Source organism: Argiope bruennichi, chromosome 2 (genome assembly GCF_947563725.1).
Source record: "Argiope bruennichi chromosome 2, qqArgBrue1.1, whole genome shotgun sequence".
Lineage (NCBI taxonomy): Eukaryota > Metazoa > Arthropoda > Arachnida > Araneae > Araneidae > Argiope > Argiope bruennichi.
Genome location: NC_079152.1, coordinates 138,839,865 through 138,865,377, shown reverse-complemented (window position 1 = coordinate 138,865,377; position 25,513 = coordinate 138,839,865). Strand labels below are relative to the sequence as shown.

Below are 25,513 nucleotides of genomic sequence, written 5' to 3'. Positions count from 1 at the left end.
TTAGAGAAATTTAAATCACAACAAATGAAAAGGAAATAAAAATCTAACTATTGATTTTGTATATTTACTTTCCATCAAGGCAATGATATAAAGAACAGCAGGAGGACAAAAATCGAAACAATATACTAAAAAAATGTCAAATTAAAAAAAAGACAAAGAAATAAAAAAAATGATGCAAACAATACTGTTTTAAGTTAAATTTTGAATAAAATAATTTTCATGATTCCTAGAGCATTAATTCTCATTCCTTACCTAATCAAGAATAGAAAGACAAATATACCAAAGAAGGAAAGCTTGCAGCGTAGACCTGCGAAGAAAATCTTTAAATTCAACAGGAAAATAAATCAGCAAAAAAGGGTTTTCCGATTACTTTTAATTTTTAAATAAGAAAAGTGTTACAGTTATTAACCCCCTCCTTCTAAAAAAGCTTGAAAAAGATAACATAATCAGAATGTCTTTTATAGGAATTTTACATTTCTTAAAATTTTTCGAGAAAATAGATGTAAAAAAATTCTCAAAATTCAGCAAGCAGTGATGGAAATGTAAAATTAAAACTAATTAAAATTAAATTTTATTAGAATAACATTGTTCGATTCGGTGATAGATCGATTTTTTTTTTACAATAATCAGAAACAATTTTACAAGCAAATACTCCTCCCCCTCCTCTCAAAAAATTTCAGACAAAATTTTAAACACAAATTTTCTCCATTAAATTTTGGAATTCGACTTTCGTTTTACATTGAGTCCCTGTAACCAGGTTGCTTGACTTAAGTGATATAGATTTGTTTAAACACTGCGCATAGACAACCACGCACACAAGCGCTTCCCTTTATAAACATAAATCTATGTCATTCATTCCACGCTGTTCTAAAACACTGAACCTGGGATATGGCGTATTACAGGGACTTGCACCTCCCCCCCCTTCCCAACAATGCTCAGAATACTCAAGTGAGATAATTATTGTAACACTATTCCCTCCAGCAACACCATGACGGAGTCTCGAGAATTCTTATTTTATGAATTATTTAATTTTAATTATTAATTTAATTAATTAATAATTTTATTTATTTTATTATTTGTTATTAATTAATTAATTTAGATTATTATTATTAATTATTTATTTCATGAAAAAGAAAACTTATGATCTCACGAAAACCTCGAATAACCGCTGGTTACAGAAATCTTACCAGCGCTCAACAAAAGAATCCTATTCAAATGTGCGTACAGCATAGCGTTAATCATCTTTTATACACAGTAAAGTAAATAAATGCCGAAATAATTACTCGCCACAGTTAAATGCAAACAATATTTTTTTGCATTATTAGTCATCTGCTCAAATACTTCGACTTGGTCAAGATCGTAGCTCATTTAAGTAAATAATGAAAAATAGCGAATAAAACCATAAAAATCAACAATTCTCAATTTCGCTTAGTCAAATCATCATTCTCTTAAAAGATCAAAGTCGAATGATGAAAATGCTGTAATAGTGTAGAATGAATAGTGAGTAATATATAAAGGCAGAGAATGAATCTTCGTATCGATGTCTTAAAAGAACACATGGATTAATTAATAGTGGACTCCTGTTTAATGTCACAACGGCTTTCAACTACAAAAGTAATCTCAGATACATAATGTTATAATTTTTGCTATGACTTTCAGTCACAGATTTAAACAACGCCAAATTTGTATGGCGCAGTAAAATTTAATTGCAATCCGGTTTGATTGAGAAAAAAATTATTTTTCTTGATACAGATAATTAGCATTTAAAATTAGTTCGCAGTTTTGAATATTAATGATTTCATGCATCTGTTACATTTTATTGTTCTTAGTTGTTAAGAGAAAATAAAATTTGCTTGTATAACGCTTCGCATGATGCACAACAAAACAGCAATCTAGAAATGAACGGTTAAGTAGGTGAAGTGGTAATTAATTACATATGGTAACTTTTAAGGTTATTCCGAAGTTTCGAGATTTTTTTTTTTTTTGCGGTGATTAGAGTAAATTACTTTAAATCCGTAAATACCGAGCATTAGAACTTATTCAAATTGAAATCAAGCATCATTAGATTGTTAGAACATTATTCCAATAATAATGCTAATTAATTACCTTTTATCACTTCTCTATTGAATTGCATTATAATTAAAAAAATCTTGCCTTATAATTAAAAAAAAATTAATCCTATAACTAGTTTTAAAAAGTTTTGTAGATTCTTTTTCTTTTTTTTTTTCTGTATGGAATTAATTTAAAATTTTAACCTTTCTTTGTTTTCCGACGCCATGCACTGAAACCAACTTTATTGGATGTGATCCGCAATTCAGTGCTGCCATTTCAATTTATCAAAATTCTTAAATTAAAACTGCTTATATAGATATCATTAAAATATAAAATAAATAGAAAATATCTGATTTATGAAATTGGGGAAAGGACAAAAGAGCCCCTGATATTTGACTTGCCTATGAACCCCTAGGGTGTTTCATACGACCCTGTGTGCATTTACTGACGGTGTTCTGAAAGTTAAATTTATGTTAAATTATGTTCAATAAATTTAATTAAAAAAGAGTTTTTAAAAGCGTATTTATAATTGAACTAATGATTTAAAAATTATTTTCAACATTTCAGTATTTATTCTAAATACTACTACGTAGCTTTGAAATAATTTTTTTCTTTAAATTCACTATTGGATGGTGTCATTCGCATGATGATAAAATCAGAATAATTAACTTTCAACTGATACGTTAACTTTTGAAAATTTCAAAAAAAAAAAAAAATGCATTGCCATCAAGAACATGCTAAATGTGAAAAATTGTAGTTAATCGTGAATGCATCAGAAGTAAGCGATTACGTGTATCTGCATTACGTATTTGTTCAAAATTGGATCTAAAAATACAACCTAGACCTTTTCTCCCCCCCTGCAACATCGATTCTGAAGACAAATTTGCTCATGAAATGCATATTATCGTTTTTTTTTTGGGGGGGGGGGAGGTTGGATGGAGGAGGTGCCAGTTCCTCACCGGCATGGTTCAGAAAAGAAAAGCATCGAACTTTCATCTGTAGAGCAACACAAATTCGTTTACTATTCGCTATATGTTGACTACATGTTTCCCGGGACGAAAAGACACGTTGTGGGATAAGCACAAAGATTCAATGACTGACGACATATTGCATCGAATTCGTACACGGCGCAACGATATAACGATTGCATTCAGCGACGCTATGTACAATGAAGCATTGATTACTGTCGAGGATCTTTGCGTTGTCATTGCCAATTAACCACTCAGTCATTTCGGTATGGGTTTGCCAAATCGAAGTGCATCTGATTTAATGGACACCGAAATGAATCGTGAACTGCAGTATGATACTGCAGAAATGGCAGCGATTGTTATTCGCAATGTCCCACTACTGACGCATGAACAAAAAATCATTTACGACCGCATTATGCTGGCAGTTTCGGCAGCCCAAGGTGGATTCTTTTTTTCTTTTTTATGCATCAGGTGAAACGGGCTAAACATTTTTCATTTCGCTAATTCTCGCCAAAATACGATCAAATAATTTCATCGCATTGGCCGTTGCATCCTCTGGCATTGCAGCAACTTTATTGGATGGAGGCAGAACACCTCACTCAGCATTTAAGTTGCCACAGAATATTCAAAATAACCCAGACGCAGAGTGCAACATAAAAATACAATCGTCCATAGCCATGGTACTGAAAAAATCTAAAATTATCATCTGGGATGAATGCACTATGTCACACAAACCTTCTCTTGAGGCGTTGAACAGAACACTCAAAGATATAAAAAAACAAAAACAAATTATTCGGCGGCACTCTGTTACTCCTTTCAGGTGATTTCAGACGAACACATTCCACGTTCAACGTAACAACGTTAAAACTTTCGACTTTCTTGACTATTGAAAAAATATGACGTACTTTGTGCTTTGTAGTAAAAGCCAAGAAAAAAAAGAGTATACATTTTGGATACTTGCCTTTCGTCCGATTGAAACCCGAATTTGATACAGATGTACAGTGCGGATGACAGAACTATACACCGTATTTCACTACCTAACATATACTAAATTTCGTTTCCCTAAGACTTGCGTTTTTGCTTTATTGTGTTTACATTCACGAGAATCGAGAAACTGAAAGTCAGTCAGCCTGATTTGTGCACAATTCGATAGAAACCTATACATCCCAAAATCCAATTTCACATTGAGTTTTCTCGTTCACAAGCACACACAACATAAAAAAATCATTTTTTTTTTAACTCAAGGAATCTAAAACGAGGCGATTCATCAAACTCTTGAGGACGAATTTTTTAACAACCACGATCTTTTATTTTTTACAACACAAGCATTTCAAAAGGACATCATGTTTGGTCAGAACTCAAGCCGAAACTTCTCACTGGAGAAATTACATACCATGATTTTGCATGAGTTTAAAAATTATATTTCGTTTCTTTGTTTTTAAGACTTACAATGGGATTTTCATTAAATGGAAAAAAATTGACAAAAAAAATATTGTCATCTTTTCAAAATACGAAAACTAATTAAATATTCGATTAAAAAGAAATTAAACAAAATATTGCTGTTTTTCTGCTTTAACTTAGGAGCAAATTATCTTACAATAAATATTTTAATATCCTAAAATTTAACATTTTACCATTTCTGCACAATATTTCTTTCCATTGTTATTAATTAAAAATATTAAACGCATTAAAATTAATATTAACTTTGAACTATTCTATCATTATCTTTTAAAATTTCTTTTTATTTTAATACATGTCTTTTTACCAGGTTTGCATTTGTTTCAAAGTAGTGATTCAACAATGCCATAAGTCAATTTCTCAAATGGGAGCAAGAAAAGTGATATCTTTGCGAGCAGATGTGCACCAAAGGGACCTTCTTTAGCTCATGAGAAATGAACCCCTATTTTCCCCATTTCTCACAGAAATTTCGGAGGAAATTTAGAAAAATATTACACTATCATTGATTGTTATTCATTCTTTAGAACATTTCATGCAGATGATTTAGAAATAAGGAAATAGGTAGGTATTCCTTTGCTGGAAAACGTTGAGACGTTGAATATCTCTTTTTATTTCGCTTATTTCAATACATATGTGTCTTCTGCATAATGTTTGGAGCTCAAAGCAACATATTTGAGTTGGAAAAGCAGTTAAAGCGTTTTCTGTTATACGCATATTAATACTCTTGCTTTTTTTTTACTTTCTTGCATATGAAGTGTAAAGAAAGTATTGCAATCGTCAAAAAAAAAAAAAAAATGTTGAACTCAAGATTTCGACGAATGTCCACGTTTCAAACCTCCCTTAGCTCGAGAAAACACATTTTTGCAAAATGTCTTTCTGTGACAAAGATCATTCGAAAACGCTTTGTACCGGACGGAAGAAATTTCGCATACGGTCTTTACACCAAATAGGTGGATTCCTATCCAATTTTGAACAAAACACGTCCAGAGGAAGCCTGATTGTCCGGCTGCTCGAATACTAGTCAACACGATCACTGCAAAACAAAGCGAATGGGATGGATTAACTTCAGTATACAAATTTACTATCTACAGTGCAGACACACATCCAATTTCAAACCTCATCTAACAAAAGGTTGAACGTCTGTCGATCTGTATTTTCAGAAGCCTGCAAACGCGATCACTCAATGATTTAAATATTACAAATGAGGTGTGTGATTTTGTCACTACAAGTATAGTTGCATGTCATTTTTTAAAAAATCTGTTGTGAGAAGTGTTTCAAAAAGTACATCAAATCCGATTGACTGATGCTATTAACCACATGCCGAAGATGAATCACCATAATAATTATAATAATTTTATAATTTTAATTGCACGCAAAGGATTCCACGGCGGATTCAGTAAAAATACTAAATTCACGCCCAAGATTAATATTTCGTAACCATTGTATGCGAATGCCATGCAAGACGTTCTCTGGGATAAGGTCTTTATGAGAGTATGCGAGAAAGTTTTAGGGAGACTACTCTCTTCGATTTATCTTTCCTTTTTAGAGTTCTTGAAATTCTAAATAGCTCGTCATCGACCTTCTCAAACTTCAACGTTACGATGAAGTTGTTTTAGTAGTACAGTGAATCTAGTTTCGTTATTCCTCCAAAACAGCGGCCTTCGTTTATCGCGCTCCTCTTTGAACTGCAGACCGATATTTTTTGACAACTCTTCCGAGCAACCTTCATCAGTCATTAACCTATTAACCCGAGCTTTGAGAGACCACTTAGGCTTCGCAAGCAATTAAAGGAACAAAAGATCGGGTTATTATTCACTCTCGTAAAACGAGTTTACCAAATAGAAGAGCATGACAGGGATGGATAACGTTTTAAACAAAATGTCACCATTTCTGAGGTTTTGGTCTGGAATTTTCATAATTATTTTATAATGTAAATCTTGTGTTGTAAAAAAATGATTGGTAAAATTCATTGGTAGCTTTATTATTTTTCAGAAATGAATATGTTATATCTTTAAACGTACAATTCTTATAGATATATAAATTTATTTATTTCGTGTATCTCAAAAACGGCTCGTTAGATTTGGATCAAATTTAATATTAGGCAAGGTTTTGCTTTTTAAGTTTATTAATATAGGAGTTTTTCCTGAAAAAAACGTGATTTTGCACGCACACACACACACACACACACACACACACACACACACACACACACACACACACACACACACACACACACACACACACACACACACACACACACACACACTTTTTTTTAATAACTATTAGAGCCTTTTTCTATCCACTCTCATTCTGACAATGTGATATAGCGCCATCTCGACCCGATTTCGCCATGGAAAAACTGAATGTAAATTCAAAAACATAAGTAATGACAGATAAACTGTAAAATAAATAATTTAATATAGCAATTTGTTCCGAATAACATGTTAAACTAAGTGTATACATAATTTTTTTATTTAAACGACCCGTTCATATGTGGGTAAGATTGAAAAAATATTCATATGTAATCAGTATGTGATCCGTATCCAAATAGTTTGTCCGAAAAAACATGATTTCACAAAAAAAAAAAAAATAAATAAATAAAAATAACTGCCAAGCGAAGCTCGGTCTTCCAGATATTAAGTAAAAAGTCAACATTCAAGTGAAGTCCATTCTCTTCCAAAAATTTCAAACTGTTCCACACGCATAATATTAAACTTCTTTTCAAGATCTTTTTTAAAAGACTTTTTTTTTTAATACACAATATTTTGCACCCTCTAACGACACAGAAATGACACATTTTTGCTTCCTATTTGGAATTGTTTTAATTTTAAATTTGGCCTTTTAATATTTTTATTATTTGTCAAAAAATCTTTGTAATCCTCATATTCGAGGCCCCATTTCAAAGAAGCAATGATTCTTTACTCCTCATTCTATGCTTATGCAACAAAGAAGAAAAGTTTGACATTTCCAGCTAAAAGTGTTCTTAAAATATCCAGATAGCATTACGCAATATCAATAATAAAAAAAAAAGCAATCTGTAGGGTCACCTCAAAACTTTCTCTCCTATTTTCTAATAAAAATGCTATCCTCCACCCTTCGTAAAAAATGGTGGACTTGAGTAAAGTAGAAAATCCCTTGTATGATATTTGTATACAATAGTTACGAAATATGAACCTTTGGAGTCAATTTAGCATTTTTACTGAATCTATCGCATCATTCTTTGCAATGAATCCCTGGCATGCAGTCAATAGCAACCGAATGTGTTGCAGACTCGTTTTTCACAATCAATTGCCAAAAAAAAAAAAAAAAAAAAAAAAAAAGGCACAAAACTGCACTTGTAGTCAGAAAATCCCATACCTTCATTTGGTATATTTAAGTCTGAGTTTTTGATGTATCGCTTTTATATGTTTCTGAAAGAACAGACCAACAGACATCTAACTACGAGTTGCATTTCGGTCAAAATGTGGCAGGTGTCTCACAACAGATGATAAATCTGTGTACCGAATTTTATCTACTCAGTTCTCTTTGTTTTGTAGTAATCTTATTTATTTATATTCTAATAGCGGGACCGATACTTTCTCTTAACTTATTTTGCTCAGAATTCGATAGAAACCTACGCATTTGATGTGAAGACCGTATACCAAATTTTATACGTCCAGCTCAACACGCTTTTGATTTATTTTTCTCACGGATAGACCAACGGACGAGATACAGACAGACATTTAAAAAAAAATGTATTTTTCGAACTCAGGGAAGTGTGAAATGTTCGAATTTTTCGACGATTACAATATTTTCTCTCATTCGTATACATACGAGAGTGTAAAAAAAAGAAAGTCACTTAAAAAAATCAAAAGCGGTCACTTTCTTCTCTCTGTTAAATTTCGTAGTGCGGTGTGGAAAATTTTGTATACATTTTCATCATTCTCTTTTTGACCATACGTGGGTCCAAAATTTGATTATATGCTACCAGCGTTAGTGCTAAGACCCTTACTATTTCAATTATCCAGCTTATTGTGCTGTTGATTTGTAACATTCACAAACCCAGGAAAAAAACAACCCTTTCTCACATTTGGTCCAAAATTTAATATAGGTCTAAAATCCTTTGTCATATATATAAAATTTCATCTGTTCAGCTGATTGCTTTTTTGAGGACAAACAGAGTGAATTCTTACTCGAGTTCCGTCCAAAATTGGAAAGACTTTTTCAATTCCTACACTTAGTGCATGCTCTTCCCATGTATATTTATATATCTTTTCAATCGTTAATAAAATACTCTTTATTCATCCACTCAAATTCAAATAATTTTTTTTAAACTTGTAGTGGATGACACGATGTTAATACAGTTTTTTCAAATATTAATTCATTCATTAAATTTAATTCATTTTTAATACCTTAAATAGAGTTTTAGCAGTATGTAATGAAAATTGAAATCAACAGGTAAAATGCAAGGATTTCTGTATATTTCATATGAAGAATGGGAGTTCAATTCTTGCGAAAATCAATAATTTTTTATACCTAATTTTTTTGATTATTTAATAAAAAGCAATTAAAATAAAATTTTTCTTTGTTGACCTAAGTTGAATTTTTTTAAATATTATTTCTTTGTGTAATGATCATATGCCAAATTTCAGCCTTTGAGATTGTTGCATTGTGGATTAAATTCACTGACAAACTTCCTTCCTAATACGTTTTTTGGACCTTAGGGAGCCTATAACCGGGGGAAATTTATTCAAATCTGAAGGTAAAATTTTGTGGTGGTAACAAGATTTATTTATGTTATAATTCGCAATAGATAAATCAAGAATCAAATATGGGAATCTATTCTACAACAATATTTCTTCTCTCAAACTTTTCATTACAAGATCATCGATCTACCCCAGATATTTGTAAAAATCAGATTCATTCACATCGGAGAGAGAATAAATAAATTTAAAAATATGCAATATATCATTATATTCGTTTTTATCCAATAGCTGATCTCTTAAAATTAAACTACTTCAAAGCATTCCAATATGATCAGTTTCTTTTAAGCAGAAAGTTTAGAAAGACACTTAAAGAATGTAAGAGAATAACCATTAATTACTTAGCGCACAAAATGGTTAAGAATAGAATTCTTACAAACTTATTAAAAAACTTTTTTAGCTGAAAAAAAAATCTTTCTTTTAATTTTTTATTTCCATTTCGGCTTAGAGTAGGCTTTATACCCAATTCTTCCGTATCACTTAAAGGTTGATATTGATACTTGAATGTACCTGATATAGTAGCTAACCGATCGTTCTAGTATGAATTAACACTACCCCATTAATAGTTATTAGCTTTAAAGATTGATTTCCAACCAGATGGATTCAACCTATAGATGGTTGTTAATTTTAATTTTGTGCTGTTTTTTAAAACACCATTCAAAATGATATTTATAAAACATTAAGGCTTATTTAATTTTAATTTTGCTTATTATATGACAAAACTAAAAGTATTAGTCTTCAAATATTAAAAAAAAATATTAAAGAAAATATTTATTTTAAAATATAAACATCTCCGATTTTATTAAATCGTTATTTTCTAAAAATTGTATTCATATTCAATTTTAATTTTTATTTGAGTTCAATCAGCTTTTGTACCCAGTTAGTTCACTTAGATTAAAGGTTGCTAAAAATTGCAATTTCTTTTTTTGTGAAACTTGGTCTTACTGGTTTCCTCAGCAAAATATTTTAACACAAATTTTGAAAAACAAACAAATTGAAATTTTGAAGCATTACACCGTTCAGTTCATTGTGCTTTCCCATTATTTTCTGTTGATGTCTTCATATATCCAATAATATCATAGGAAAGAGGAGCAGTCATAAAAAAGGAGAGCGTTCAAGAATATTTTCTCCATTGCTTGATTCTGAGATAATTTTAAGAAATGGATTAAAAATAGAAAAAAAAATCACAAAATTGGCATATTTAAAAATATATATTTTTATTTTCAAGATTATGAAAAAATACCTTTTGTGCAGTAATATTTCCAGAACATATAGGAGAAAACGCTAAAATTTCGTTCAAATTTTAATTTAAATTCTAATAAAAATGTGGAAAAAAAATATTTCCAAAGTGCGTATTCACATCTTCTAATGTATATCCATGCTGAATTTAATAGCTCTTGATTTATCAGCCTGCCTTGTAGAGTGACGGCGTCCATTTTTATTATTAGCGAAATAATTACGTTTCAATTACTTACTTCGGATTAAAAAAATGATTTAATACAAAATACATTTATTTATTATTAAAAATTCCATCCATTTGTATACTTAATAATCATAATAAAGAAGAATAAAGAAAATACATTAGTTATATTATTACTTAGACAAATAGTAAGATGCATAATATATAACGACATTCTTTAACCTAATTTAAATACTAACTAATTTTCTTTTTTTTAAAAAAAAATATTAAGGTCACGTGATACCCTAAAACCGATAGAAATGTCGATTTTTGAATTTTGTGTTTAAAATTAGCTCTCGGTCTTTATATGAATACTCAGTAAATTTCAAAAGAATCTGAAAAATATTTTGCGAAATACGAAGTCATTTTGACTGACACAATATCAAGAACTAATCCTCTTTCACCGTTTTATTTTATATTTTTTACTAATAAGTCATCAACTTTCTTACTTTGAAGTAAAGTAAAGAACTTTTCTGAAAACGCCACTATTCAGTCAGTCTTTGTTTCTATATTTGATAATTTCACTAGTCTTTCTATGTTAATATCTACCCATCCAACTTGGATCATTTTTGAAAAGAAAATCAGCTTTTCCGAAATTACGATATGATTCATTTCTTACTTTAATTCTGATAAATGCCACGAGTTAACAGAACACCGTGGTGTTTTATTATGAATAATAAGAGATGTAGAGAGCTTAAATCAGATTTCTCAAATAAAATGGCTCCAAAAAATGGTTTTGTGTTTCACTTCATTAGTGATACCGAAATGAATGACTTTATGTGTATTACTAAAACATTCTAATTTCAGCGAAGCCAAATTTACAACTGCCTTTTACAATATAGTTTTGTTTTATGAAGAAAAATAGTGATTATAGAAGTTTGTATTAATATGTTTAAATTCATCCTTATTCAATTCATTTTTCTAGAAACTTTGCTGGTTTCAAACATTTTCTTAAAAATTTATATTTTATTTAAAATTTATTTACAATTATTATTAAACATTTATAAGCATTTTAGGGAAAGAAATTTAGAATGATTTCCTAAATATACTATTTTCTCTCATTATATCTAAGTTAAACTGGAGGAAATATTAACTATGGAAACAATACAATCTCATAAAATCATAACTTTCTTGCTTAAAAATGTTTGATTGGTGTTGAATAAAATAACCGATTTATTATAAACTGATTTAGTTGTATTGTGTTGAATCTTTAAACCCGTTTTTCTCAGCTTGGTTTTTTTTTTTCTAAAATCATCTCCGCTATAAAATGTTAAAAGTCAGACAATTTATTCAAACTATTTGAAATTTTTTCCATGCATTCAGAAATGCATGGAAAAAATTTCCTAACCTAATAGAATGAGGAATCGATCAAAAAAATATTAATAAGAAATTTTTTTAAAAATAGCAAAAGAAAAAAATCCGATATTTTCCAAAAAAATCACACATTTTTTTTACTCCGAAACTAAATGAGGTATCCTTAACGAACTTAATGGGATCAGTTCATGATTAGTATTCTTGAAAAAAATTTTTTATCAGCAAATATTAAAATAAAAACGAGAAGAAACATTTAAAAAAAATTGTCATTTTTAAAGAAAATTTTAAACATTTCTGAACTGAGAAAATATCTTGAAAATTTAAATTTCTAAACAGTTTACATTTCATTGCAGTAAAGAAATGGAGTTCCTTTGGAAACTGAAGGAAAAATGTGTTGGTTACCAAATCCTCTTCAATTAAACCATGTTACTTTATTCCAAAATTACCTTATTTCCTGATCCAAATACCAATGTTTTTATTTATTTCTAATGCGCTCTAAGAAATTTCCGACGCCTTCGTTCTCAAGCCACAAGGGATAAAAATCACTCCTACCTGCTGCGTAACTTCCAAAAGTGTGTGTAAGATTCCCTTTCCTGAAGCGACACATGTCAAAGAAATCTCTAAGAATCTTTTAGTAAAGGAACTAACGGAACATTTTTCTCATGCGTCCCGATGTAAACATGAGCGTTTACTCCATCGCCTTCGTGTACAAACGACACCCTTCAGTGGAAAAATAAATTGAAATCACAATGTGTCTGATCCGCCTCTCATCCGTAAAGTAAGTGTTATATATATACAAAACTAAAGATGTGAATTTTATGAATGCATGATATAAGAATAGAATCAACATTTTGTAAAATATTATGAGTTCAGGCGTCGCTTTGTTTCATTCCGTTCATTGAGGACAGTATTGAATATACATTAGAATAGGGTTAAGGAATACAACCGTGTCTACAACCGTGGATGTCAATCGGTTATAGGTAATAGTAAATGAAATAAAAATATATGCCGTTTTTTGAAGTGACCAAAATAAAGAATGAATAAACATACTTATCATTTATTTTAGATTAAATTAAAAAGTAAATGCATAGCTGAATGATTCAAAAAGGGAGATCTTATAGTCTGCACTACCGCGAAATGCCTAAATCGGCCTCTGATGTGTTCACCTGAAAATGATTCATCGGTACACATCAAGTTTCAGAACTAGTTCTGAAAATGATATTTTTGGTCCGTAACAGTTTTTTGTGCTTGATATAAAGGATCAGGTTGATATATTATTGAATTCTATTTCGGTTATTGTTTCCATCTGTCTGTTGCTGCTTCAAGCATTGTCTTGGTATCCTACTTTCGGTTACTAATAACAAATGGGTGGAGGTTATTTCGAAATGAAAAATGATTGCAATTCGTTTTCAGTTCAATCCTTCTCAGCAATTCAGCATCATTCATAGTATATAAAATTTATTTGCGACCCTCTGAAACGGACTTTTACGAAAGCGGCCTGATTCAACCAGTTTTTCATTCAAAAAATAAAATTATTAAATAGAAATCGGTTATCAAACAGATGCTTCAAGGTTATTGGCTGGTTTCCAGTGTCTTCATGTCAAATTATATTTTGACAAACTAATATATTTTATAGAATGAAAACATCATACTCCGATTTTAGGCGAGGGAGCCTTCGCCTAACGTCAGACGGATCTAGCTCTGAATACAATTGGACTTCAATTAATTGAAGGCGAGGTTGGAAATCGGCTGTTTGCATGAAAAGTCAATAATAAAGGAGGTAGCTTTAACGCATATCAGTACGAAAAGGGATGTGCTTTTTCATGAAATTGCTATACAAAATGAAATATTTCAATGCTTCACAAAATGTAACGCACTCGCGTTCGACAGTCTAACGACTTTGTCTCGCGTAACATTTGAAAACTTGAAATTCGAATATGTTGCATATTAGAGAGTATAATTTTCAGAATTTAAAACCCTTTTTCCAATCGAGTCCAATCCTTTCATCAAACTTGTAGTTACTTTCTTTTTCTGCCACAGCGATCTCTCGCCGCGAATCCAGCAGGTCATTGTTTTTTATTTCCAAATCTAATTTCTTGGCATTGCGGTCACACAGCGACCAATCAATTTATTTTTAAAAAAAGGATTAGTAAATTTTACTATTTGATTTGATTTTTATATTTATGAATAGACGACACAGTTAATCAGTCATTTTTGAATAAATGGTTTGAATACTGATTATACATTTTAGAAGTAATAAGTTCTATTGAGAAATGGAGTATAGCTACACGTCATGAAATAAAAAAAATAACGCATTTTTCGTACGAAGAAATTTTCCATCTTCAAACGAACCTGTGAAAACGAAATGACTTCATTTTATTTTAATCTTTTTTTTTTTTTTTTTGCATCTCTATGCATGCAATATGCATTTTTTACCATGCATATTTCTTTTAAAAATCTGTTTTCTTAATTCGTGCACTTTTGTAATTGCACCTTTTAATCGCCGAAAGTAGGACAGTCGAATTATTCCTTCTCATACTTAAAAGATGAAATTAAATAATTAAAAGGCGTTATAATTCGACGCAAAAATCGCATATACATCTCGAGTATTTTGTGCATTCCCAAATGAACCAATAAGATAACATCTTTTCAGAATGAAAGATGTCATTTAATCAGATAATAACAAATGCAAGACGATTAAGAGATGAAATTAGCATATATTTATATGCAAAGCAGACATACGTGCTTTCCGTCGGTCTCGCTTACCGCGTAATTTTCGATTTTTTTTTATTGCTATGATTAAGACAATACAAAGGATTTAAGAACAAATTTTGAGATAAATTGTTCTGCAACTGATAATGTAATAAATGAGATTGATTTCTTTTCAGTAAGCCGTTATAATAAAGTTAAATAAGAGCAAAATCTGATCTAATGCGGAAATTTCGTTTGCATTCTCATGAATATGTTATAAACTCATTTATAAAAAATTTTGCAATAATCATTAAAAAAATATTTATTTCAAAAAAATCTTAATAAATTTTCTTGTAAGATTTTAGATATCAAAATTTAACGAGAAAAAATCGCATGTAAGATTTACATCATTTTAAATACAGATTTGTATAAATTCAATCTTCTCGCAATTTCAAAAGGTAATACTCACCGGCAGAAAGAGCTACACCGAGGAACAGCAAAAAAGAGTACATTGCCACTCTCGAATTTCCGAAAAATGTTTCTCCTGTATCGTCTGCTACCTCGCGCGCGGAAAACGAGAGAAAATATTCTTTTTCGCGCGTGTTTTGGAACACTCGAAACGTCACGGACTCCGCCTACCACTTAAAACTCCGGCTCTAAAAAAGAAGCCAGAGGGGGAAAGAAAAAAAAAAAAAAAGAGTGGATAATGATTTAACAAGTAGGGTATTTACTCGGAGCCAAAATGCATTATAGTTTAAATGAGCGGAGAACTTGATGCAGTTTAATGATCCTCTGCAGCGGCGGTGATAGAACAACTGAGCTCTCTGCTCATTCGCATTCGATGGAAGGTCGCCTTTCTGTTGATTGGGTCGAGTGTTTCCGCAATTGAGAGATTCCCATGTATGTCAGGAAACCGCTGTCTGCGCGAAGACCAAACACCGCCGGCACTCCGAAATCTGGTGCGGTCAATCGCGCAGAGTGGATCCTTGGTTAAAGGAGATATCACGATCGATCTTAATGTTTGCTTGTTTGCAATTAGGTAATATTAAAAAATGATTTTTTAAAAAAACTTTTACTAGTGTAATAAAAGGCTAAAGTTTTTTAAATAATTTTCTACGTTTTAACGTTTAATTTATTAATTATTATTACAGATATTATGAAATATTCAATTTTTTTTCTAATTATCCACCAGCTTCCTAACTGATCAAAATTGAATGAATCAAATGAATTAACCGACTTATGTTTCTGTTATGCATTAAAGCTACAATGCAATGCATATATATATATATATATATATATATATATATATATATATATATATATATATATATATATATATATATATATATATATATATATATATATATATAATAAACACATACATAGATGTATATATAACATAACTCCATCCTGTGCCATGGTGCCTGTAACACTAAGTTATCTAACGAGTTGGATGAGAACAAGATGGAAGGAAGGAAAAAAAGAAAAAAGAAAGAAAGAAAGAAAATGTAAAGAGAAAGAAAGAGACGACAAACCATCCAGGGATCTCCAGAGAAAATCCTATCGGTGTCAAATCCTACACGACTGTATTCAATTTTTGGTGAAGTAATAACTAATTGGAGGGAACAAGAATACTTTAACAAATGGTGACTATGGGTTGAACCTACAGGGAAATGAGATTACTAACTAAAAAGGAAAAAATTGATAAATTACATTGAGAACATCTGTATGATATGTATAAGCATATAAACAAACATTGTAGAGTCAGAAATCTGTAGCGTCCATCTGGGTCCTGTGTTTTGATTTCTTTCGTGAGAACTGCACTTTTGAATGAATAATTTTAATTGATTTTCACAAGTGGCATTTTTGTCTCAGTTATTGTGTAGTCTTGGTAGTCTTGAAGAGGTCTCGGCATTTATGAATATGATTTACTATGGAGTGGATCTTGCCGCGTGAAAGCGATTCGATGCGACTCTCCTGTACCATTCTTCCTCGAGACTTGTTTCTGGCTTTCTCATGTGCCATGAGAGAGTCAGTAAGCATTCGGTGGCATAGTGAATTGGGGATCATATATCCCCACAGCTACAGTAAGGAGAGCTGGCCAGATGGAATCTGTTAGGTATGCCGGGAATGGGCAGTGTCCAGTGAAGAAAAGGACATCCGATCTGTTCCAGTTGTCCTCGTAGAAAGACACTTTTGGTATCATGTTGAATGTGGACCGGCCTGTTTCGTCTTCTTCCCATTCCTTTCGCCATCTTGCCATCATCTCGGTTTGGAGTATATTCTTCAGGTGACATCTTGGAAGCTTCATTACATTCCGATCTTGATTAGCACTGACCGCTGTTTTGGCTAGTTTGTCCACCACTTCATTCCCGTCATAGCCTACATGTGCCATGATCCATGAGATTTTAATCAGAGGATTTACAAGAAGAAGAGAGAATGTATCTCTTGATAATTGGCTATTGGATTTTGGAGAACTTGAAGCTTGTATACTTACTTTATTGTCGACATAAATAGTGACTGGATCTGATGAAGGGAGAGAGGTTGCGTATTTGACTGCTCTACTGAGTGCTAGTAATCAGTTTGGAAGACCGTGTTTTCTTTCAATAGGCTAGTTGACCACTGGTGTATAGTGACTGCATCCTGCAGGACACAAAATGCAGTCCCAACTCCTGTTGCGGATTTTGATCCATCTGTATAGATCCCAAGTCCTAAATTCTGAGATCCACCGTCTTCCAACAAAATTAGATGTGCTTGGAGATGTTTGGAGGGATGTGACGTCCAGCCCGTAGCTCTGTGTTCATACTCGTATGGGTTGATATGTGGCATATCATGTACGATTTCACGGAGTCTGTACAGTTCAGTCATTCTTACTATCATCTGGAGCTGCAGATGAAATGGAGGCAAGCCAAGGATAACCTGAAGTGCTTCAGTAGGCGTGGTCTTGTAAGCTCCCGTAATTGCTAACAGAAAGCCTCTTTGGATGGAAGAGAGCTTTCTTGTTAGCCTAACCATTGGGTGGAGGCACCAAACTCCTGCTCCGTGAGCAAGCATCCTTTCAATGACTGCTCTATACAAGATTTTTCTGTGTCGAAGAGTTATTTCCCAGGATTTGCCAGCTATTTTGAGAAAATTGAATTTTTGTTGTTGCGCTTTCAATGCTAAATGTTTGAGGTGGGTATTCCAATTCAATTTGTCATCAATATGGACACCTAGGTATTTAATGGCGTGTGTCTGCTTTATTCTTTCTCCCTGCCAATAGATTCTGGGTCCTGTTACACATTTACTAAACAGAATAAAGTTGGATTTCGCCATGGGCACTTCTAAATTATTTATATCAGCCCAGAATATGAATTGTGCTATTGATTCTTGGGTATTTTGCATTAGATTTTCTTTTGTTTTGGCTTTAATGACCAGAACAAAATCATCGGCGAATGCTTGGATAGTTGTGTGGGCAGGCCAGATTTTATTAAGCAGATCGTTCGCCACCAAGTTCCATTGAGATGTACCAATGCATGATCCTTGGGGGCAACCTTGCCTCTGTTCTCTTATGTCCCAGCCTTTTTGTGTGTTGAGAATTATTTTTCTAGCATATAGAAAGTTTTTGAAGATGTTTCTTAAATTTTAGGGACATTGTAGTTTATCTAGATATTTGACTATTGAATGGTGTTGGATATTATCAAATGCCCCTTTGATGTCCACTGAAAGAACCAGAATCTTGTCTTTTTTCCTTTTTCCTCCATAAATTTTTTCTACAAGCTTTTTAAGAGCAGCATCTATGGATTTTCCTTCACGGAATCCAAACTGGCTATTGTTGATTAGTTTATTTCATTCTAGAAAATAAGTAAGACGCTGTGTGAGTAATTTTTGTAGAAACTTTTCCTATAGTAGGCAATAGAGTTATTGGTATGTACGATGTGGCTAGTTTAGGATCTCTTCCAGTTTTTTGAAATAGGATGATATTGTTTATTTAAATGGATTCGGAAATTTTTCTAGTGAAAGACATTTATTAAAATATTCTTTGAAGAGGGTCGGGAAATTCTTGTTTATTGTTTTTAGAATTAGATTATCAATACCTTCATATCCTGGTGCTTTTCCATGAGAGAGATTATCAATGACTTGTGCTATTTCTTTTTCAGTGAAGGGGCAATCATTAGGAGTGGTGGTGATTTCATGTGTAAAAGATGGAGTTGAAGTTGTGAATGGAAAAATTTGTTCTAAGATATCCTGAACTGTTTTCTGACGTCCTCCTTCTGGACTGATATTGTTCAAGACTGTTAATTGAGATGGATGAATTGTTTTCCTAAAGGCAACTTTAAAATGTTTTCCATATGGATTTGCAGCTTCAGTGCATAGATCTTTCCAACCAACGCTTTTGGCTTTCTTGATTTTCTTCATATATTTTTTGGCTTCTGTCTTCCACTGCAAATAGTTTTCCGTTCTTTCTTTCGAACTTGATATTTGATCCCTTTGCCTCGGTGCTTTAATTCTTATCTTTTCTATTTCTAATTTATCTGTCCACTAAGTTGGGTTTTCAGTCAATGGCTGTTTTTTGATTTTAAATGCTTTATTGCTGACCTGAATTATTGTTACTTGAAGAAGAGAGGTAAATTCATTTAGTTTTTAGTGATTTCAGATGCGCGAAGGATAGAACCTGGGACCTTGTGGTTCGCAATCCAGTAACTAAACCATTATGCAAAAGCATTTGCTCGTGAAGCGTAGTTGTTAACTGGATTATATGCTATTCACCACAGACTCTCCCTCCAGTGAGGCGAACGATATGGATGTGGAGTGGTGATGTATTAAGCAGTTGTCTAAATGGCCCTGTACCCAGTTGAGTAGCGCCAAGCGTTATGGCGAGCGTGTGTATGGGTGGGTGAGGGGTTGCTGGTGCAGCGTCACGTGAGTGTGACGACTTTGGTTGCGGGTAGATGGCGCCACAACAGCTGTTACGAAAGTTGAAGGTTCATCGTCCGAGGTCACCAATTTAGTGATTTGAGATGCGCGAAGAATAGAACCTGGGACCTTGTGGTTCGCAGTCCAGTAACTAAACCATTATGCAAAAGCAATTGCTCGTACAGCGTAGTTGTTAACTGGATTATATGCTATTCACCACAAGTTCTTGTTAGGCATTGCAGTTCTTAATTATATTTATTAGTTCTTTAACATGAAACTGAAAGTGTTTTTGAAATTTGTTATGATTTCCATGAAGGGTTTTATACTTATTTAAGATGTGGCTAGTAATTGTTGTTTTTATTGTTGTCTGAATAAAGTGGTGATCACTTAACGATAGTTCGAGAACTTCCCGAGAGGTTACCTTTGTGATCATTTTCTGTGAACATAATGTCAAATCGGGCCAACCCACATTTGTATTTGTTTTGAAGGTAGATGGGGCATCTGACGAATTGTTGATATAAAGGTTATTAGCCAGTAGAAAATCCATTATTGCAACTCCCCTGGTGTTGGTGCGATGATATCCCCAAAGAGGATTGTGGCCATTCAGATCGGCTTCTACCAGGAAGTTTTCATTTGGTAGCATTCTTATAATATCCTGGATCTCGTGTAAAGTTTCATCGATATCCGCTATTGGAGATGAAGAAGCCGAAATGAAGTTATAGCTTTGTTGTCAATGTGAAGTTTGACTGCCATAGTATTTTCCAATTTAGCTACTGTAATTGCTTTATGGATGGTTTCGGGAATAAGAATTGCAGCTTTTTTGATGTGGATGTGAAAATATTTCAAGATAATCGGCAAACCTTGCATGTTGTTGTTATACACATATGGCTCTTGTAGCAAGAGAATGTCCATTTTCAATTTTAACACAGCAGGGTGGAGGTGAGTGGTTGCTGCTTTAGCTGTGTCAAGGTTAATTTGAAGAATATTTAAATTTTTGTTGCTGGAGAAGGACGAATTCAGAGAGTTGTTAGCTGCCATTAATAATCTCTCTCTCTCTATATATATATATAAGTGTGTGTGTGTGTGTGTGTTATAATGAAAACCCGAAATCTGTCAAAACGCGAATTAACTAGCGGAAACGCATTGTAACTGACAGCGCTAGGGAGAACGCGAATTACAGCGCTAAGGAGTTATTACGATTTTACGATTTTGTCAGTTAAAACTGTACGAATCTAGATTTCTTGTTCGTGAAGTGTTCGAAACAAAGTAAAGTTGTCCAGTTTTATTCTTGTTGGAACGTGTTTGTGCTGTTGATTTATTCACGATGAGAAAAAAAATTGTTAATGCTGCCTGCTGTAAAAATTAAAAAAATTAATTTCTTGAACAATTGCAATTTTTACAGAAAAAACAGAATAATTTGAATGTGATTACATGTAATGAATACAACACTCTTTTATCTGTGGTTGAAGAAGCAAAATCTGCCGTTAGCAAGACTTCTGCTCAGTACTGTAGATTAAAAAGGTTTAACATTCTTGAAATCAGTGGAATAAAAAAGTTGATTTCTTCAAATGAACCCATCAAATATTATTTACCAGTTGAAGAAATTTTTGATGTCACCGAATTTGTACATGTGGCCATCGGACACGGTGGTAGAGGCAGACTTAAAATTGAAATTTCAAGAAAATATGCTAACATAACCACTGAGATGATACAATTTTTTTTATCAATGTATGAAACATGTCAACAGAAAAAAATATGAAAAGGAAAGGTTTGGTTTCCAAACCTATCATTCACTCAGAAATGAATAGTCGCTGCCAAGTGGATTTGATTGACATGCAAACTCAGGCAGATAATGAATTTAAGTTTATTATGGTTTACCAGGACTATTTAATAAAATTTGTGTTACTACGACCACTTCAGAGCGAAAGATTGCGGTGAAGCACTTGATATATTTTTGATATTTTGGCTCCTTTCATACTGCAATCTGATAATGGAAAAGAGTTTGTAAATTCAGTTATAGAGCAGTTACGTACGTATTGGCAAGAACTGAAGATTATTCATGGGAAAACTCGTCACAGCCAGTCGCAGTGTTCGATTGAGAGGGCCAACCAAGAAATAGGAAATATGTTGGCTTCATGGATGAAAGATAATAAAACTACAAAGCAGTCCTATGGTCTTCGTTTTGTCGAATTCATGAAAAGCAGAGCTCTACATTCAGGAATAAAACAATCACCATACAAAGCTATGTTTGGGATTGAACCAAGGGTTGGAATGACAACCTCAACTTTGCCATCAGATATAAAAACCATCGAAGACGAGGATGAGCTTCAAAAAATTTTCGAGGATATGAATGCACAAGAACAAGAAACTGAGCAAGCATAATCAGGGGAGCATATGCTTGCTAAAAAGTCCACCAATATTTTTCTAATTAGAGAGGAATCCAAAGAAAATTTAATAAAGCAAGCCAAACGAATAAATAAGATCTCCGATACAACACATCATGAAGTTGATATTGGAGGTAATGTTGTTGTTCCCATTCCAGATGTTGATAGAGCAAAAGCTAATTTTCGGAATCTCATCTGTGTAGTGCTTGAAAAAATAAAGATGGCCTGTACAAAATTCGTACGAAAGATGGAGTTCTGAACAAACTGTATTCGAGGTAAGAAATGATATTTAAGCTTAATTAGTTTAGTATTTATTCAATAAATATAGTTTATTCAATTTATATTAACTTTAAATTATTTTATAAATATTTATACAGTAGATTATATCTATTCAGGGTGCAAGTTTGATGCAAAAGTTTAACATATTCCCGGATTTTTAGATCTGAATTCGATGTATCGCAGCAAATTTTCTTGATTAAAGAACAGTTAGCGAATCAGGAAATATCTCTGAGAACAGTAGTAAGAAAAAGAGCTATAGGAACTGGGAAAGGGTTCGTCCACTGTTCTTGTTAAAAACGCTGTTCTTCAAAGAGGAAAAATGATTCTCTTTGCAATTCTAGTGTCACAGTAGTTTGCCTTGTTGAAATAAATAATCTGCAATAACGGTACTGCTTTAAACAATATCCAAATAAAGTATTAGGAGGAAAAAACTCTTGAATATTTTATCCCTGGTCTTATATAACCTGATATTGATAGGGAAGATATTTCTCCACAGTGCTTATATACAATGAGATTTCGATAGGGATTTTCGCTACTCGCGCCGACAAGGCAGGGGAAACACAGGGATGTTTTAAAAAAAGAATTTGTCACGTCAGCGGTATTTTGTCCCTTCACTCGGAGTGTTGGAAAGTTTGGCTTTTAGTCGATTCAGCAATTTTACGAAGCTTATCTTGAGTTAATTAATTAGTGAAGGTGGAATTGGATCAGGAAATAAGAGAATATTTTAGAATAAAGTTACTATGGGCTAAATTAAGATAAAACCTTGGAAATTAATTAAATTGAAATTAAAGTTTAAAATATCATCACACACACACACACACACACACACACACACACACACACACACACACACACACACACACACACACACACACACACACACACACACACACACACACCACCGAGGCCTCATGCTCTCCTTCTTCTCCAAACGAGCGGGTCTGTTTTCTGCTTTGCCTATTTGATAAACTGGCTTTGGAAGTGAACCTCATGAAATAGTGATAAATTCCAAACTGTTCCGATGGCAGCCTTTTAAGAAGGGCGGAAAGGGAGGGGGATTCAAGCTGTCTTAAATTGTGCTGTGTAATTAGCCATTCTTTATGTTCAAAGCGCATTAAAGAAGTTTATAATCAGTGGGTCCCATCGTGAGAACCTTTTATGATAAAAGTGATAAACATATGCATTCAATCCGCATATTTAGGATAATTAAATAGAACTGATTTTGCCAGTTTTACTCTCCAACTAATTTCGCTACTACTTCGTAGGTATAACTAATCAGTCAGAAGGCTTTACATTTATTGCGCAAACATAATTTAAAATAGTAAAAGTAGCTAATCAAAGATATTTGACATCATTAAAGGAATCCTTTAATATTGTGGGTGAACAACTGGTAGGAGAAAGTGGCTGCTACGCATTTATTTTCTTACATATGGCATGAAAGAGAGAAACTGATATAGTGCTCATTTGGCAACAAATCATTTTCAAAAATTTTCACCATTCCAGTACTGATTTATTTAAAATCCTGAAGTCATGCATACTTTGGTATGCATTTCTAATTCCGTCAATGACGCATGTAGTCATGCGACGATCTGAAGTGAAGTATAGCCTCTCCTCCAGTAACCTTGGGCGTGTCTTAATGAGTCTCTTCTGGAATTTTCACTAATGACAAAAATACTTACAGAACAATAAAAAAATATCAAGAATGAACAAATTCTTTAAATTGCGTAGAGTCACGTTTATTTTTAAAACATGTTCTCTTTTGAAAGATGAGCTAATTACTGTACCCTTATATTGGTAATACTGGAAGCAAGGTATTGCATGAAAGTTTTATACGTTTTATATTTTTTTCCGGATTGATATGCATATTATAAAAAACATATGTACTTCAGAAAGATTGGAAAGAATAAATAAATGCGATAAAATTTAAAATAGTTCCAAATTATTTTTAAAAAATCTGATTTTTTTTTCCAATGAAAAAGAGCTAAGAGCTTTTTGTTTAAATAAAACATAAAAGAAAATGTTTTTTTTTTTTGTTTTTTTTGTCGAACAAAAATTGTTTGTTTTGACTGTTTCCTGTTTTTTAGTAACATACATTTGGCAGTTTGAATTTAATAGACTTAAATTTAAAAAAAAAAATCTTCATGTTCTTATTTTTCTGTTGTGAAAATTACAAAAAAAGTAAGTACTTCATATTCAAAGGTAGTTTTAGGAAAAAATCGATTTTTGAATTTCTACTTTGAAACATTGCAGCATGATAATTTTTAGATTTAAATTATCTGCCTTATCTTTTTTTTTCTGGTTTTGATCTCGTCAGCCGTTGCATTTTGTTTGCAATTATTTTTACATCCATTTTTCAAAGGAATACCAGCCTGAACTATTATGTCAAAAAGCATTATTTACTTTGTATTCTGCGTCTGCATAATTCGCAATTACATAATTAAATTCGATTTAAAAATAGAAAGTGAAAAATGCTTCCATTAGATGTTTAACAAAGGTGTATAACAAAATTTGGAAAATGATATTTTTTAATGCTTTTTTTTTAATTAAAGATTATACTGTGAAAGCCGATTTCCATAATAAAAAAGATTGCTGAATATTTCAATAACAAATGAATGCTAAAAATCTATTGCATCAACGTTATATAGTAAATTTTGAATATTAAAATTAAAATAAATTGCTCACAGTTAAAATTTTAACTGGAGGGCAAAATTTTAAAATGATGTAATAATAACTTAAAATGATGCAATAATACATGACAATATGCTGCGAATTTAATCTGATGATTTCAGATTAATTAATCATAAAAATCCTTTAATAATGTTCATTCTCAGATTCGAAGGCCCTCGGCGCCAAATAAAGGCATCCGGATGCCTTTATTTGGTCAAAATGGGGGTGAGGAGGAAAGGAGGAGATTTTTACGTTTTACACTAAAGTGAACTCGGATTATAACACGGACTTAGAAGGTGCGAATAATTCGTAATATTATTAAAAAGATACTAATTTACAATAAAATACTGTAAAGCAATTTTTATTTACTGTGAGGAATCTAAACATTAAAATATAATGAACCAATAGAAGATTTCTGCTCTTAAAATTTGGTAATTCACTTTTTTACAAAATAATAATAATTTTCTATCTTAAAACATTTTTTTTGACTTGTTATTGAATTTTTAATAACATTTTCAGGTTAACAACGCCAGATAATTTCCATCACATTTAATGAAATATAAAATATTCTTCCTGCACACCTGAAAGTTTTTTGTTTTTTTT

General features: G+C 32.2%; 2 protein-coding genes across 4 annotated transcripts in view; one reads left to right on the top strand and one right to left on the bottom strand.

Moving 5' to 3' along the window:
* Positions 1–15,368, bottom strand: part of LOC129957336 (xaa-Pro aminopeptidase ApepP-like) — a 124,190-nt gene extending 108,822 nt beyond the window's left edge. Inside the window, exon 1 of one of the 3 annotated variants that reach the window (XM_056069629.1) lies at positions 15,154–15,368. In XM_056069629.1, coding sequence (XP_055925604.1) covers positions 15,154–15,196 — 43 coding nt within the window. In that variant the 5' untranslated portion in view covers positions 15,197–15,368. Of the gene's footprint in view, positions 1–12,545; positions 12,616–15,153 lie in introns of those variants that run through there. The other 2 variants (XM_056069612.1, XM_056069621.1) reach the window with 2 other exon arrangements.
* A 5,096-nt stretch (positions 15,369–20,464) lies between these two features.
* On the top strand, positions 20,465–21,962 carry LOC129962359 (KRAB-A domain-containing protein 2-like). The gene is made up of 2 exons (XM_056076106.1): positions 20,465–20,519; positions 21,595–21,962. Exons 1-2 carry the CDS (start codon positions 20,465–20,467, stop codon positions 21,960–21,962), a joined length of 423 nt encoding a protein of 140 aa, XP_055932081.1.
* The last annotated feature ends 3,551 nt before the right edge of the window (positions 21,963–25,513 follow it).